This window comes from Suillus paluster (assembly GCF_016628075.1).
Source record: "Suillus paluster strain FC165 chromosome Unknown EDB91scaffold_87, whole genome shotgun sequence".
NCBI classification, from domain to species: domain Eukaryota; kingdom Fungi; phylum Basidiomycota; class Agaricomycetes; order Boletales; family Suillaceae; genus Suillus; species Suillus paluster.
This window is the reverse complement of record NW_024537647.1, coordinates 1-13,995: the sequence shown is the minus strand read 5'-3', so window position 1 is coordinate 13,995 and position 13,995 is coordinate 1. Positions and strand designations below refer to the sequence as shown.

Below are 13,995 nucleotides of genomic sequence, written 5' to 3'. Positions count from 1 at the left end.
CTGCTCCTCCCATCTCCAAGGTAGCGCGGTCATGTCCTTTGTAGATGTACTTGTGGATGTACTTGACAGACTTGATGGATGCACAGACCTCCATGTTGATATGACAGTCGAACTCTGCCAACAGCCTTGGAGGATATGGAACAACATCTTTGTTGGTGAAGACATTGCCATTAGGCTTCTGGACTGTGCGGCCATTGTCAGGTCGTGCATACTCTGGATAGCCATCCTCCTTCATGAATGTTTGAGGACAGAAGGTCTTTGGATAATGCTTCTTGCAACGACCATTCTCCAAGCAACGTTCTGGAGTGCAGGGACCATGGAGCATGAATTTGCTGACAGCTTCATAGAGTTGTGGATGAAGGTTCTGGTCAGGAATCTGAGCAGAGATGAGGGAGTCGACCTGCTCTGCAGTGCGTATCTTGTACTCTGGCTCGAGGAAGATGAGGAGATGCATGTGAGGGAGACCGCGCTTCTGATATTCGATGGTGTACACCAATCCAGCGACCTTTCCATAGAAGCCATCGCGAACCTTCTTCAAGAGGGCCCGCTGCTTGAGATAAAACACGCGAGCCACCAAGTCTGGACGATCAACAGCAGTCTGACCTTTATGACTGATCAGCAATGAAATCATCAATAAGGCAAAAAATGCGAACTGACCTGGAAGAAGATTGTCAGCAATCTCAGGCCAACTCCCATTTGCAGTCATGGTGAGGAACAGGTCTGGTTTTTGGCATGCACGACATATGGCCAAGGAGTCTTGGAGAAGTTGATACATATAGCGAGGACCCCCACTATGAGAGGAAGGAAGGATGAAGGAATGCCCTGTCTCAGCCAGATCATCAATGCCTTCATTGAGGACATTATCTGTCAAGCCTCTATAGCAGTCTGCCCTGAGCCTCTTCTGGTTGTTTCTGATCCAGTTCAAATTGCGTTGCTCAATAGTAGCCCAAGCATCAACCACATACTGCTGGAAGAGTCGTCCTGCACGAAAGATGTTGTCAGGCTCGATTGCAGGTGGATGGATGTGAAGGCGATAGCCATAATACAGCAGCTGGGTGACTTTTTCTGCACGACCACGACCACCCTCAGGGGGACGGAGAGGAATGTCAAGATGCCATCCCTCCTCACCAGAAGGAAAGAGGAGGACATAGTGAAGGGTGGAATAGGCATGACTGAGCTGGCTGATGCGGCGGAGCTGACCACCTTGGAGTTCGCAATACAATGTCGTGTTTGTCAGAAACATCCTCAGATCCATCTCCAGGAATGATGGCAGCAATCTCATTGGAAGTAGGAAGATTGTATCTTCGACCATCACTGCCTGGCTTGAAGTGAATGCGTACTTGACATCTTTGTGCTGCTCTGGAGGCTTCTCTATCATGACTTGATAGGCTGCCTTGTAAAGTTGAGCATAGGGATGATGTCTGTAAAGCATATCATGGAGCTGTCTGAGGGTTTGAGGATCGAGATTGCGATTTCTGTCAACACGAACATCGGTGGCATGCTCTGCATCAAAGACATAAAGCTGAGCATAGGCAGGCTGTTGAGCTTCTCCAGGCATAAGACTTCCCATGAGGTGATGGAGAGATCCATGGATGCGAAAGGAGCTTGGGCCAGAGCCTCGAAGAGCAAGGTCATCAACTTTAACGCCAACAGAGGTAAATGCCACAGTACTGTTGTACTGACGAATGTTGGTGAGAAATGCACGCTGTTGATACAACTGCTGGAGCTCAGGAGGCCATGGTAGGAGAGGTGGGAGATCAACTTGGCCCTGCAAGCAACACATGCCAAATTTTGGATTATGTGCAGAGGAGTTGGTGAGTCTTTCAGTTGCAAAGTGGCGAGCATGACAGTTGGGACATTCTACAGTGAGAGGACCAAGAGTGTGATGATTGACAGGCTCTGCATATGGTTGACCTCCAGGAGGAACAGGAGCATTCTGAGGTGGTTGTTGAATAGGAATAGGAATGTTCTGTGGTGGTGCTGGTGGTGGTTGCTCATCCTCTGGATTATCCTGTTGACAACGTTCACGCTCCTGAGCTCTCCTTCTCTCCTCATCCTGGTCATGCTGCTCCTGTAATCCTGGATTGTGATAGTCCTGCCAAGCATCCTCCATACGTGCCTCATATGCAAGCCTGTGTTGCTCTGCCTGAAGATGACGCTCATGCTCCTGCTGAGCTATCTCATGACGACGTGCTTCCTCTTCCTGTGCACGCAAGAGTACTTGTTGTTGGGCTTGCAAAATCTCTGCTTGCCTATGCATCTCTTGAGCCTGACGATCCTGCAACTGTTGTTGAACCTGCTGCCTCTGGTGAGCCTCCTGTGCTTGTCACTGCATTATTTCCTCCCTAAGTTGGTGAAGACGTGGATCTTCCATGTCTTCAACCTGATTTTGCAAGTTTTGCAAATGGTGATGAAACTGGATGTTAAATTGAGCATAATGAGGTTCAGGAGCAGGAGCAGGAGGGTGAGGAGGGTGAGGAGGGTGAGGAGGATTAAAGGGAGCAGGAGGCAGATCAGGAGGTGGTGGATTGGGAGCAGGACCCCGTCTGTTATGTCTTTGCCTTCGACGATCCTCCTGAGCACGATTGAAATTTTCCATTAGATTGAAGTTATGGTCAACTCCAACTCGTACTCCCTGAACACCAGGCTGATGAAGAAAGGGATGGGCATTCTGCATGTTTTGAGGGCGAGCTGTGCCCTCATAATACACAGCACCATGCATTGGCATTTGAGCAGCAGGATAGACAGGAGCTGGGGGAGGGACAGGGGCAGGAGGAGGGTGATAGCCACCAAATCCTGGAGGATAGACAGGGGCAGGAGCAGGAGCAGGAGCAGGGTGATAGCCACCAAATCCTGGAGGATAGACAGGGGCAGGGGCAGGAGCAGGAGCAGGAAAATAGCCAAAGCCTGGAGGATAGACAGGGGCAGGAGCAGGAGCAGGAGGAAAATAGCCAAAGCCTGGAGCAGGTGGGGGTGGTGGTGGGTGATGAGCACGCCATTGACGATGCGCCTCATGACGCTCAATTGTGTTGTGTGGAATTCCAGGAAATCTCTGCACAGGGATCTGAGCATGATTTAAATTTCCCAGCATATGAGGAATATTCTGAATAAGATATGTCAGCAACGGTCGAAGTTTTCAATCAAAATACACATACCATATGGGGAGCATCTGGTGCTACAGGGGCAGGATCATTTTGCGGTAGACGTCGCGCAGGAGGTGAGCCAAGATTATGTTGATTTTTCTCAGCACGACGTGCAGCAGACTGAGCTCGTTGAGGGGAAGTAGGTGGAGTGGAAGGAAGCCTAAGGAGAAATTAATTAGCAGGACTCGATAAACGTATATAAATGATGTACGAACATGGCAGTACGTAGCAACAAAATCGAAAAAATGAGGCAAAATATAGCAATGGACAGGATAGAAACACCACTGCAGCAAAATTAGTCGATGAAGACATGAGAGATGCGTTATATGCACATAGGTTGGAATCCAAGAAAGTGGGTGTGTGTGGGTGGTCGAAGAAGTCTGCACCTCCTGAGAACAGGATCGCATCAGGAAATTGACGTATGACAGTGCTGAAGACAACAAAAATGCTGTCCGAGATATTATCCCAGGGGATAGGAAGGCAACTGTGAGCAACTGCCAGATAGAACACCCAGCAGTCAGACTCAACGCAAAAAAGTGTCCCGCCAACCAAATCTCTGCACTGTAGTGCTATCAGAGGTCCCAGCAAAAGCTGATAGCAACTGGCAAACACCCGTAAAAACAGGCAGCCAGGGAGGTAGGACTTGACACGGAGATGTCACGGGACAGTCTTTGACAACTGCAAAAGACGCCCGCAAGACTCCTCACACATTCGTCTTGTATACCCAATTTCCCCAGTTCTCCGTGGGATTCGGGCACAGAAACAAACAACAAACACACCACACGAACCTGCTCTCCAAAAGGGTCCAGGGGAGGTCCAAAGGGTCCAGGAGGGTCCAGGGGTCCAAGGGAGGTCCAAACACGGTCCAAATGGTCCAAAATGCGGTCCAAAAACAGCAGAAAAGCGAAATCACTATATTTATTTGAATTTTTCAAGTTATTATCATATTTTTGTATTTAAATAAGTAAAGCTTACCCCAGGAGGGGAATTTCACTACAAATTTACAAATAATCACTGGGGAGAGGATTTCAACAATGTAGTATTGGGCCAATGGGGGAGAAAAGGTCGATCCTATCCGGAAGGCCGATATGGAATGCATTGCCTGTGTATATCGGTCGGCCAATGATGGGTGTGAAGCTATCGTGTGGGCCGATGGGGGTGAATTCCCGATGTATCAACTGGGCTGATGTAGAATGCCCTGCCTGTGCATATCAGTCGGCCAATGCTTGCTGTGAAGTCATCGTGTGGGCCCATAGAATGTGTTGCCTGTCCATATCGACCGGCCCATGCAGAATGCATTTCCTGTGCATATCAGTGGGCCGATGGGATGGATGATGTCGGGTGGGCCCACGAATGAGCAGCGTTTGATTCTATTAGGTGGGCCGATGGGGAACGTGTTTCCCGTGCACATCGGTTGGCACATGGCAAACAATGCCGATCATCTCGGCTCGGCCCATGGCCTCCATCTTCACGTCCGGTCGATCGGTGACATGGCGAGAAGACTTCAGGGATTCAATCAACATCATCAATTCCAATTAATTGACAACCTTATCACTAATCGATCCAAAAGGCTGAATGCAACCGTAATGTAATCTGATATACCATGACATGGTCGTCTAAGCTGAAACCGAGACATCCCAATCTACATCCTTGTATTTTGCATACTCTGACCGAGGTGTCCCCACAAAATTGTGAAGGCTATCGCGCATGAACCATGCCCACACGAACCGATCACCCCTGAATGTGACACCATGCCTGACAATGTGTCCGGAGCAGCCGACCATGGCACCGGAGTTATATCACAACTGAATGCCGAGATTGGACAGCGTCATGAGGCCATTGCAATAATGGCCGACACTGGTCATGACGTCGAACCCTTCTGGAGTAGATCTCGGATCTCGGTGAAGAGGGCATTGCCTGTTACACATGACGGCTGCGCAGTTGAACACCAAGGCCCAAAGTTGCAGACGAGCATACATGCCATCAAGCTCATTTTCCATAGCCCATTGAGTGAGTTTCATCTGTGTGGTGACCGAAGCCCAATACAACTCCGGGTGCATCACCCGAAGAGCCGCCGAGGCCAGGAGTGCCGATCGCTGCATCAATAATATGACCTTCGGACCACCTTCGCCCTTCAGCATAGCCGACACCTCCGGGGTGAAGCCACCAGCAGGGGGGAATCCATAAGGCTGACACTGCCGAGTGAGTGTCGGCATCGCACATGAAGAAGTATGTCATACCTCTCGGCCTTGCTGGAACCAGCAAGGGGCTATGTTGATGCATCCTGGGGTTAGCAGGCGGCAATCGCTCATGTGAAAATGACCGGAGAATGTTCTCCAGTTGGACTCTTGTCCACTGGTGATGCTTGTTTTCAGGAGGTAGCCCATCCCGACCGTGGCTGCTTCCATCTTGGCCTGTGGGGTTGGTGTAAATGGTTGGCCCACAGGCGACAATACGTAGCCTTACTTGAATCCACAGGCTAATGGCGTCCGGAAGGTACCATAAGATGATACGGCCCCCGGAATCCATGAGCACCGAGGGCTTCTCCAACAATTGTTGGGAACTACAAGGAAATTTTTGGAGCAGAGCATCTTCATGTTTTGTGATCCTCCCTGTGGACTGTTTGTCGAGGGCTTCATTGTAATGAATCATGTCAAGATCAAGCTGAACTGCGATGTGTTAGTAAACCTCCGACTGAATGACAGAAATGACCGACTCGGGTTTGCATATGCATCGGCGAGCACTCGGGCTAACTGCCGACAAGCGAGCATGGTCAGCACATCCAGTGCCAATGGAGGCGACGCCAACGGTTGCTGATCGCTGACATGGCAAGCAAAGAGCCGGTGAACAAAGTCAGCAGCAATGCATGTGGTGTGCAATGCCCAGTCAGTAGGAATTGGGGTCATGATTCGGGCAGAGGAATGGGAATCATTCATTGATTGCTTATATACAAAGGCACTGAAACACATTTAATAATACTATGTACATCGCCGGTATTTTAAGTGATATTGGCGATAAGTCCACACATACAGTCACTGCTCCGCACAAAATCGCCTACGGGAATTAATGAGTGCCTGCTCCACCTCATCAATCGGCGCCTCAAGTTGGGATATGGTGGAGGCGGCTGCTGCAGCGATCTGGGTCTTCTGCTCCAGCAAGGAGGCCATCGCTTCGCCAAGGTGTCGGAGATGGGCCCTCACCGCCACAATTTGATTGAAGAGGGCATCGCTGTCCACCTGACCGGTCACAGCGGGACCTGGCATGAGCATGGCTCCAATCGGCTAAACATTCACATCAGTGGAAGTCCAGGATGAGCGGAGGAAATGACTGACCAGTTGTTCAAAGTGCTCTCAGGTCATCTCCATGACCTCCTGAATGGTCAACATCAGGAGCTCGAACCCCAACCTGTCGAAGCGATCCTTCCACCAATCATGGGAATAATTGCGAACGACTCGGTGATTGGACCATAGTTCTTGGTCATTGGGAGAGCAGCACTCGAAGAATTTGTCATGCAGTTCCTCGGCATTGATGGTGCCGGTTTGGAAGTGGGCGAAGTGGGCAATGACGAGGCGGAGGAGGTCGGGCATGGTCGGATGAATGTTCATCACCAGACATAAGTTGATATAAGGAAAAGCAAAACACTGATGGAGGGATCAGCTACAATAGCATGCCGACCGGTCAACCGACCGAAGAGGCACTCACATCTGCCTCCCATTGAAGGTGCCGGACAAAGCTGGCTTTGTAAGCCGGCGTCCGAGGCACATGGCTCCGGTCACATACAAGCCAGATCGCGGCGAATCGCAATGTAGCATACTCCAAGACGTTGGCAGCATCCCACGCAGTAAAGTCATTGAGTTCATATGTAAAAAGTGTTGTGGAGTTGGACATGATGGGTGGAGCTGGGACTCACTGACCATCAGCGCCATCCACGAATGTGTGGTTTCCCTGGCTGCTAAGGTCGCTGCCATGGAAGTCGCCAACCAGAATACCCTTGCCAGGGTCGATGCGGTGCAGCAGGACTGCGAAACCCGGATCTCCTCAATGTGTGCGGAGCTTTCCTCAATGCAGTTCGATCTCGGCACCACTGTCAGCCTCGTCAATGGCCTGACCAGCCTGGTGGAGAAGCTTCGGGAGGCACAGACTGTTGCCCACCCATCCTTCCCACCACCGACGATGAGCAATTTCGGTGCTACCTCGGCCACCCCACAGATGCAAGCGATGGGCATCAGGTACTTGAACAGTGTGTACGGCCCTTCGGTTGCTACCTCGGCATCTGCTGCAGGCCCTTCGGCGACTCGCCCTTTTGGTCGCCTTAACATGCATGGCGACACATTCACATCTGGCCAAGCATCCTCGGTGTCAGCACATGCCGGCCCTTCATCCACTCCTGCTGTAGTTGGACCCTGTTCTGCTGGAACATCACCTGCTTCGGCCGCAAGAGCCCATTCAGTCACATACCCTGTATAAAACAGGCAGCTGAGGGTGAAAATTCCCTGTTCCAAACAGGCCAGTGGACCTCGGCCAACCGAAAATATTTTCCCGTGTCTAACGTTCGGCCAGTGGTCTCAATGGGAGTCGATTTTAACAGGTGGGCCCATATGTAGTGATACTTGATATTATCATGTCGGCCGATGGCCAGGGAAAAATGGTGGAGTGTGTGATGTTATCAGCTGGGCCGATGTGGAATATAGCAGCTGTGTGTACCAGTCGACCAATGATGGGTGTGAAGCCATTGTATGGGCCGACTGATGAAAATGAATATCTGATGCCATCATGTGGGCTGATGGAAGTGAATGCCTGATGCAATCAGATGGGCCAACAGCATGTGTTGGCTGATGCAATCAGGTGGGCCAATAGGAGCTGATACTATCGAATGGGCCGATGGCAATGAATTCCCAATACTATCGTGTGGGCCGAGAGAATGTGTTGGCCGATGTAATCAGGTGGGCCGATAGGAGCTGATACCATCAAATGGGCCGATGGCAACAAATTCCCGATGTTATCAGATGGGCCGATAGAATGTGGTGACTGATGCAATCAGGTCGGCCGATAGCAGCTGATAACATCAAATGGGCTGATGGCAATGAATACCTGATGCTATCAGATGGGCCAATAGAATGTGGTGGCTGATGCAATCAGGTCGGCCAATGGGAGCTGATACCATTAAATGGGCTGATGGCAACAGATAATGACAAAAATGAAAAACATCGGTCAGGATATGACCAAAATCCAAAACATCAGCCAGGATATGACTGAAGTCAAATACATTGGTAAAGATATGGCCAAAATCCAAAACATCGGCCAAGACATGATTGAAATGGTGAAGTCAAAAACATTGGTCTAGATATGGCCAAGATTGAAAACATCAGCCAAGGCATGACTGAAAAGGCCGAGATATGACAAAAATCAAAAACATTGGTCGGGATATGACTGAAATCAAAAACATCGGTCTAGATATGGCCGAGAGTGAAAACATCGGCCGAGGCATGACTGAAATGGCCGAGATATGACAAAAATCAAAAACATCGGTCTAGATATGGCCAGGATTGAAAACATCGGCCGAGGAATGACTGAAATGGCCGAGATATGACAAAAATCAAAAACATCGGTCTAGATATGGCTGAGATTGAAAACATCGCCCGAGGCATGACTGAAATGGCCAAAGTATGAAAAAAATCCAAAACATCAGTCTAGATATGGCCGAGATTGAAAACATTGGCTGAGGCATGACTGAAATGGCCAAGATATGACAAAAATCAAAAACATCGGTCGGGATATAACCAAAATCCAAAACATCGGTCAGGATATGACTGAAATCCAAAACATCGGCCGAGGCATGGCAAAAATCCAAAACATCAGCCAAGACATGACCGAAATGGCCAAGATATGACCGAAATCAAAAACATCGGTCAAGATATGGCCGAAATTGAAAACATCAGCCAAGGCATGACTGAAATGGCTGAAGTATGACAAAAATCAAAAACATTGGTCGGGATATGACCGAAATCCAAAACATTGGCCAAGATATGACTGAAGTCAAAAACATCGGTTAAGATATGAAATTCAAAACATTGGCCAAGACATGATTGTCAGGATATGACTGAAATCAAAAACATCAGTCTAGATATGGCCGGGATTGAAAACATCGGCTGAGGCATGACTGAAATGGCCGAAGTATGACAAAAATCAACAACATCAGTCGGGATATGGCCAAAATCAAAAACATTGGTCGGGATATGACTGAAATCAAAAACATCGGTCTAGATATGGCCAAGATTGAAAACATCGCCCGAGGCATGACTGAAATGGCCAAAGTATGACAAAAATCAAAAACATCAGTCTAGATATGGCCAAGATTGAAAACATCAGCCAAGGCATGATGGAAACGGCCCAAGTATGACAAAAATCCAAAACATCGGCCGAGACATGATTGAAATGGCCAAGATATGACTGAAGTCAAAAACATCGGTCGGGATATGACCAAAATCAAAAACATCGGCCGAGACATGACTGAAGTCAAAAACATCGGTCAAGATCTAAGTAGTATGACCGAGATCCAAAATATCGGCTGGCTGAAAGTTGTTTTTATGCTTCACATTGTTAACAACAGTTGTAGCCCCAGTAAAGGCGATTATATCCATAGTCTTATTATGTCAATCGGTTATCATCTGACCGAGATATAAGCTAAATAAACGCAAGACATTGGCTGGCTGAGATGTGACTGAAATCTGAATTATGGCTCATAACTTTCTCAGATCTGAACCATTGTTGAAGATTAGACCACCAAGGTGTTCGCCTAGATGAGTACTACCCATTTGAAGGCAACTGGGTCCAAAATGATCAGTTGAAATTGATCCTGGAGTGGTCTTTTGGTTTTTGCAACAGGTAGGCAACTGCACAAAGTCACATTTATATATAATTCAAGTTGAAGATTTCATTAAAAATATGTAGGATAGACCGTAAACTACCTAAGGAACCCATACTACCTACTGCCCTGAGGGTAGGGGGTGAGTGGAAGGGATGTAGTGTAAATGTGTGTTGACCTAGCATTAAAGCCCTACTATTGCTCAACTGACTATTTTCGATGTTTTGGGTCCTTGAGCTTTCTCACACTCAATTTCTTATCTATTTCACTTCCTCAGCATTCAATTCTTGTTGGATTGTTCTGTAAATTTATACATATGATACTGAATATATTGTGAATGTACTCCAAGTTTCTGATTATTAAATTTTGATGATTTGAAGGTATTGATCTCTTATCAGTAGAAATAGCAAGCATATGCAGTATCTCAAACCAACAACCTATTTTGAACTGATCTTCATCATGAAAGGAGGTATATATACTATTCTCATGATATATGAACAGGGTTGATCAGATGTGCAAGGGTAAGATACTGAAAAACATCAAAAATGCCAAAAATGCGATTTCTATCATTTTGTTCCTGTAGAAGGATCCTATGTGTGTCCTGGGCTGGCTATATAATATATACACTCCAAATAAGCTTAGGAATGGATTTCAGTCATATCTTGGCCATATCTTGACCAATCTTTTTGATTTCGGTCATATCTCGGCTGTTTCAATCATGCCTCGGCTGATGTTTTGGATTTCGGCCATATATTGACCGATGTTTTTGACTTCGGTCATATCTCGGCCGATGTTTTTGATTTCAGTCATATCTTGACTGATGTGTTTGATTTCGGACATATCTCGGCCATTTCAGTCATACCTCGGCCGATGTTTTCAATCCTGGCCATATCTAGACCAATGTTTTTGACTTCAGTCATATCCCGACCGATGTTTTTGATTTTGGCCATATCCCAACCGATGTTTTTGATTTTTGTCATACTTCGGCCATTTCAGTCATGCCTTGGCCGATGTTTCCAATCTCAGCCATATTGTGACCGATGTTTTTGATTTTGGTCATATCTTGGCCCATGTTTTGGATTTCAGTCATATCCAGACCGATGTTTTTGATTTTTGTCATACTTCGGCCATTTCAGTCATGCCTCAGCCGATGTTTTCAATCTCAGCCATATCTAGACCAATGTTTTTGATTTTGGCCATATCCCGACCGATGTTTTCAATCTCGGCCATATCTAGACCGATGTTTTGGATTTTGGTCAGTCATATCCTGACCGATGTTTTTGACTTCAGTCATATCTCGGCCATTTCAATCATGTCTTGGCTGATGTTTTTGGATTTCGGCCATATCTTGACCAATGTTTTTGACTTCAGTCATATCCCGACCAATGTTTTTGATTTTGGTCATACCTCGGCCGTTTTAATCATGCCTCGGCCAATGTGTTCAATTTCGGCCATATCTCAACCGATGTTTTTGACTTCAGTCATATCTCAGCCATTTCAATCATGTCTCGGCTGATGTTTTCAATTTCGGCCATATCTTGACTGATGTTTTTGATTTCGGTCATACCTCGGCCGATTTTTTCAATTTCGGCCATATCTTGACCGATGTTTTGTGACTGACTGACTCATTGACCGACCGACCCAATGACCTACTGACCCCCATTAACCTACCCCCATTGACCAACCCCCATTGACCAACCCCCATTGACCAACCCACATTGACCAACCGACCCAATGACCTACCAACCCCCATTAACCTACCCCCATTGACCGACCCCCATTGACCTACCAAATTGACCTACCGACCCCCATTGACCGACCGACCCCCATTGACTGACCGACCCCCATTGACTGACCAGTATCCTCGGCCCATCTGATATATCAGATCCCTGACCCACTCAGCCCACCTGTTGGTATCACAAACACACCTTGACCGGCCCACCTGTTTGTATCAGGTACATATTTCATACACTACCTACCATACACTATCAACCAAAATCAATAGAAATATCTATGCTTATCTATTACACCCTACACTGCATACCATAGGCCCACCTGTTGCTATCACAAACACACTTTGACCGGCCCACCTGTTTGTATCAGGTACATATTTCATATACTAACAACCACACTATCTACCAAATTCAATAGAAAAGTGTACACTTATTTCCTATACCACATACTATGGGCCCACCTGTATTTAACAGAACAGTACATTGATGGGCCCACATCAGCTGGCCTGTTTGGAACAGGGAATTTTCACCCTCAGCTGGCTGTTAGTATCAAGGGTAAAGTGACTGCAGTATGTGGCCGCAAAGTCTCTCCCCTGATCATTCGGCTCAATACATAGTTGTACATAGAGCATGCGTCCATCAGCAGAATTACCCCAGTATATCACGGACTTGTATTATTTACTTTCAAATGCAATTGTTTGGCCGTTGATTCCATGTATATTCACTCTCTTTCCTGTGATATAAGTACTGACAGCAAGTTGGCAGAGTGTATCTCGGTCATGTGTTGCAGTTGGCACAGTATCCTTCAGTTTCTTGTCTTTTCAGAATTGACCGATTTATACTCCATATGACCAATCGCCCGATCTCGGTTGCTGCATCACGCATGCCGATGAGATTCCATGCAACTGAAACTTCACCAACTCGTACAATTCACCAATATCTTCTTGCCATCGTCTTCAGCTCAGCAGTCCTCCCCTCATCGCACCGCCGCTTCCACGAACGGAGCCAACGGCAACCATTCTGGCACTCCTACACCAGATGGCCACTCGGTCAGGCTGATCGCCCCACCCAATGGCATTGCCACCACGACTCTCAATGGCACAGCACATCAACCGACAGACATGCAGATGTCACCTCCTGCGGAACCTCCCCAGTCCAATCAGACTGGCTCACCAGCACGTCTCAAGGCTGAGTCTCAGCACGTTCCGGTATCTGTCCCACTCAGTAGTTACCACATCCCTATGAATGGCTATGCCACCCTGCCTAATGGCACCATCATGCAGGTGCCACGACCGCCGAATGGCTTCATGCAGCAATGTCTTCTGACCGAGTCGTATTTACCCGTGTCTTTTGACCGAGTTGCATTTACCCGAGTGTCTCTTGACCGAGTGTCTTTTGACCCAGTCATATTTGACCGAGTCATATTTACCCAAGTGTCTTTTGACCGAGTCATATTTGACCGAGTCGTATTTACCCAAGTGTCTCTTGACCGAGTGTCTCTTGACCGAGTGTCTCTTGACCGAGTGTCTTTTGACCAAGTCCTATTTGACCGAGTCGTATTTACCCAAGTGTCTCTTGACCGAGTGTCTCTTGACCGAGTGTCTTTTGACCAAGTCCTATTTGACCAAGTCGTATTTACCCAAGTGTCTTTTGACCGAGTCATATTTAACTGAGGTGCTCTTAGCATGTATCTTATGCATCGGATCCTGGTAGATCCCTCATCCATCATATTTGACCAAATGTCTGTTGACCGAGTTGTATTTGACCGAGTGTATTTGACCGGGGTGGTCTTGGCATTTATATTATGGATCGATTCCTGGTAATCCCTCATCCATCATATTTGACCGAATGTCCTTTGACCGAGGTGGTCTTGGCATGTATATTATGGAAGCTAGTCTATGAACACTTTCGGCCCATCTGTATATATCAGTACCACTGCCCACTCGGCCCACTTGTTTCCATCATACATATATATATAGCTCTTGTATATTGCCTATCAAATGCAATAGCAAACTCCACACTTTGGACTATCGGCCCACCTGTTGGTATCAGGTACATACTTCATACACTACCTACCAAAATCAATAGAAAAGTCTACACTTATCTACACTACATACTATGGGCCCACTGTTTTGTATCAGATACACACTTGAGACCGGCCCACCTGTCGGTATCAGGTACATACTTCATACACTACCTATCAAAGTCAATAGAAAAGTCTACACTATCTACTACACCACATACTATGTAGTGA

General features: G+C 47.3%; 5 protein-coding genes across 5 annotated transcripts; 3 read left to right on the top strand and 2 right to left on the bottom strand.

The window, feature by feature from the left end:
* Positions 1 to 2,716: 2,716 nt before the first annotated feature.
* Positions 2,717 to 4,069, top strand: EDB91DRAFT_1086134 (uncharacterized protein; the record flags this gene model as incomplete). The annotated part of the gene is made up of 6 exons (XM_041315993.1): positions 2,717 to 2,779; positions 2,812 to 2,979; positions 3,089 to 3,217; positions 3,373 to 3,495; positions 3,543 to 3,629; positions 3,812 to 4,069. 6 exons carry the CDS (start codon positions 2,717 to 2,719, stop codon positions 4,067 to 4,069), a joined length of 828 nt encoding a protein of 275 aa, XP_041172110.1.
* Positions 4,070 to 4,942: 873 nt separating this feature from the next.
* Positions 4,943 to 6,049, bottom strand: EDB91DRAFT_1086133 (uncharacterized protein; the record flags this gene model as incomplete). The annotated part of the gene is made up of 4 exons (XM_041315992.1): positions 4,943 to 5,338; positions 5,384 to 5,557; positions 5,610 to 5,706; positions 5,856 to 6,049. The coding sequence occupies 4 exons, from the start codon at positions 6,047 to 6,049 to the stop codon at positions 4,943 to 4,945; spliced, it is 861 nt and encodes a 286-aa protein (XP_041172109.1).
* Positions 6,050 to 6,175: 126 nt separating this feature from the next.
* EDB91DRAFT_1253510 (uncharacterized protein) lies at positions 6,176 to 7,031 on the bottom strand (the record flags this gene model as incomplete). The annotated part of the gene is made up of 3 exons (XM_041323659.1): positions 6,176 to 6,424; positions 6,512 to 6,784; positions 6,846 to 7,031. 3 exons carry the CDS (start codon positions 7,029 to 7,031, stop codon positions 6,176 to 6,178), a joined length of 708 nt encoding a protein of 235 aa, XP_041172108.1.
* A 78-nt stretch (positions 7,032 to 7,109) lies between these two features.
* On the top strand, positions 7,110 to 7,610 carry EDB91DRAFT_1253509 (uncharacterized protein; the record flags this gene model as incomplete). The annotated part of the gene is made up of 1 exon (XM_041323658.1): positions 7,110 to 7,610. The coding sequence occupies one exon, from the start codon at positions 7,110 to 7,112 to the stop codon at positions 7,608 to 7,610; it is 501 nt and encodes a 166-aa protein (XP_041172107.1).
* A 5,030-nt stretch (positions 7,611 to 12,640) lies between these two features.
* On the top strand, positions 12,641 to 13,414 carry EDB91DRAFT_1314081 (uncharacterized protein; the record flags this gene model as incomplete). The annotated part of the gene is made up of 1 exon (XM_041325143.1): positions 12,641 to 13,414. One exon carries the CDS (start codon positions 12,641 to 12,643, stop codon positions 13,412 to 13,414), a length of 774 nt encoding a protein of 257 aa, XP_041172106.1.
* Positions 13,415 to 13,995: the final 581 nt, after the last annotated feature.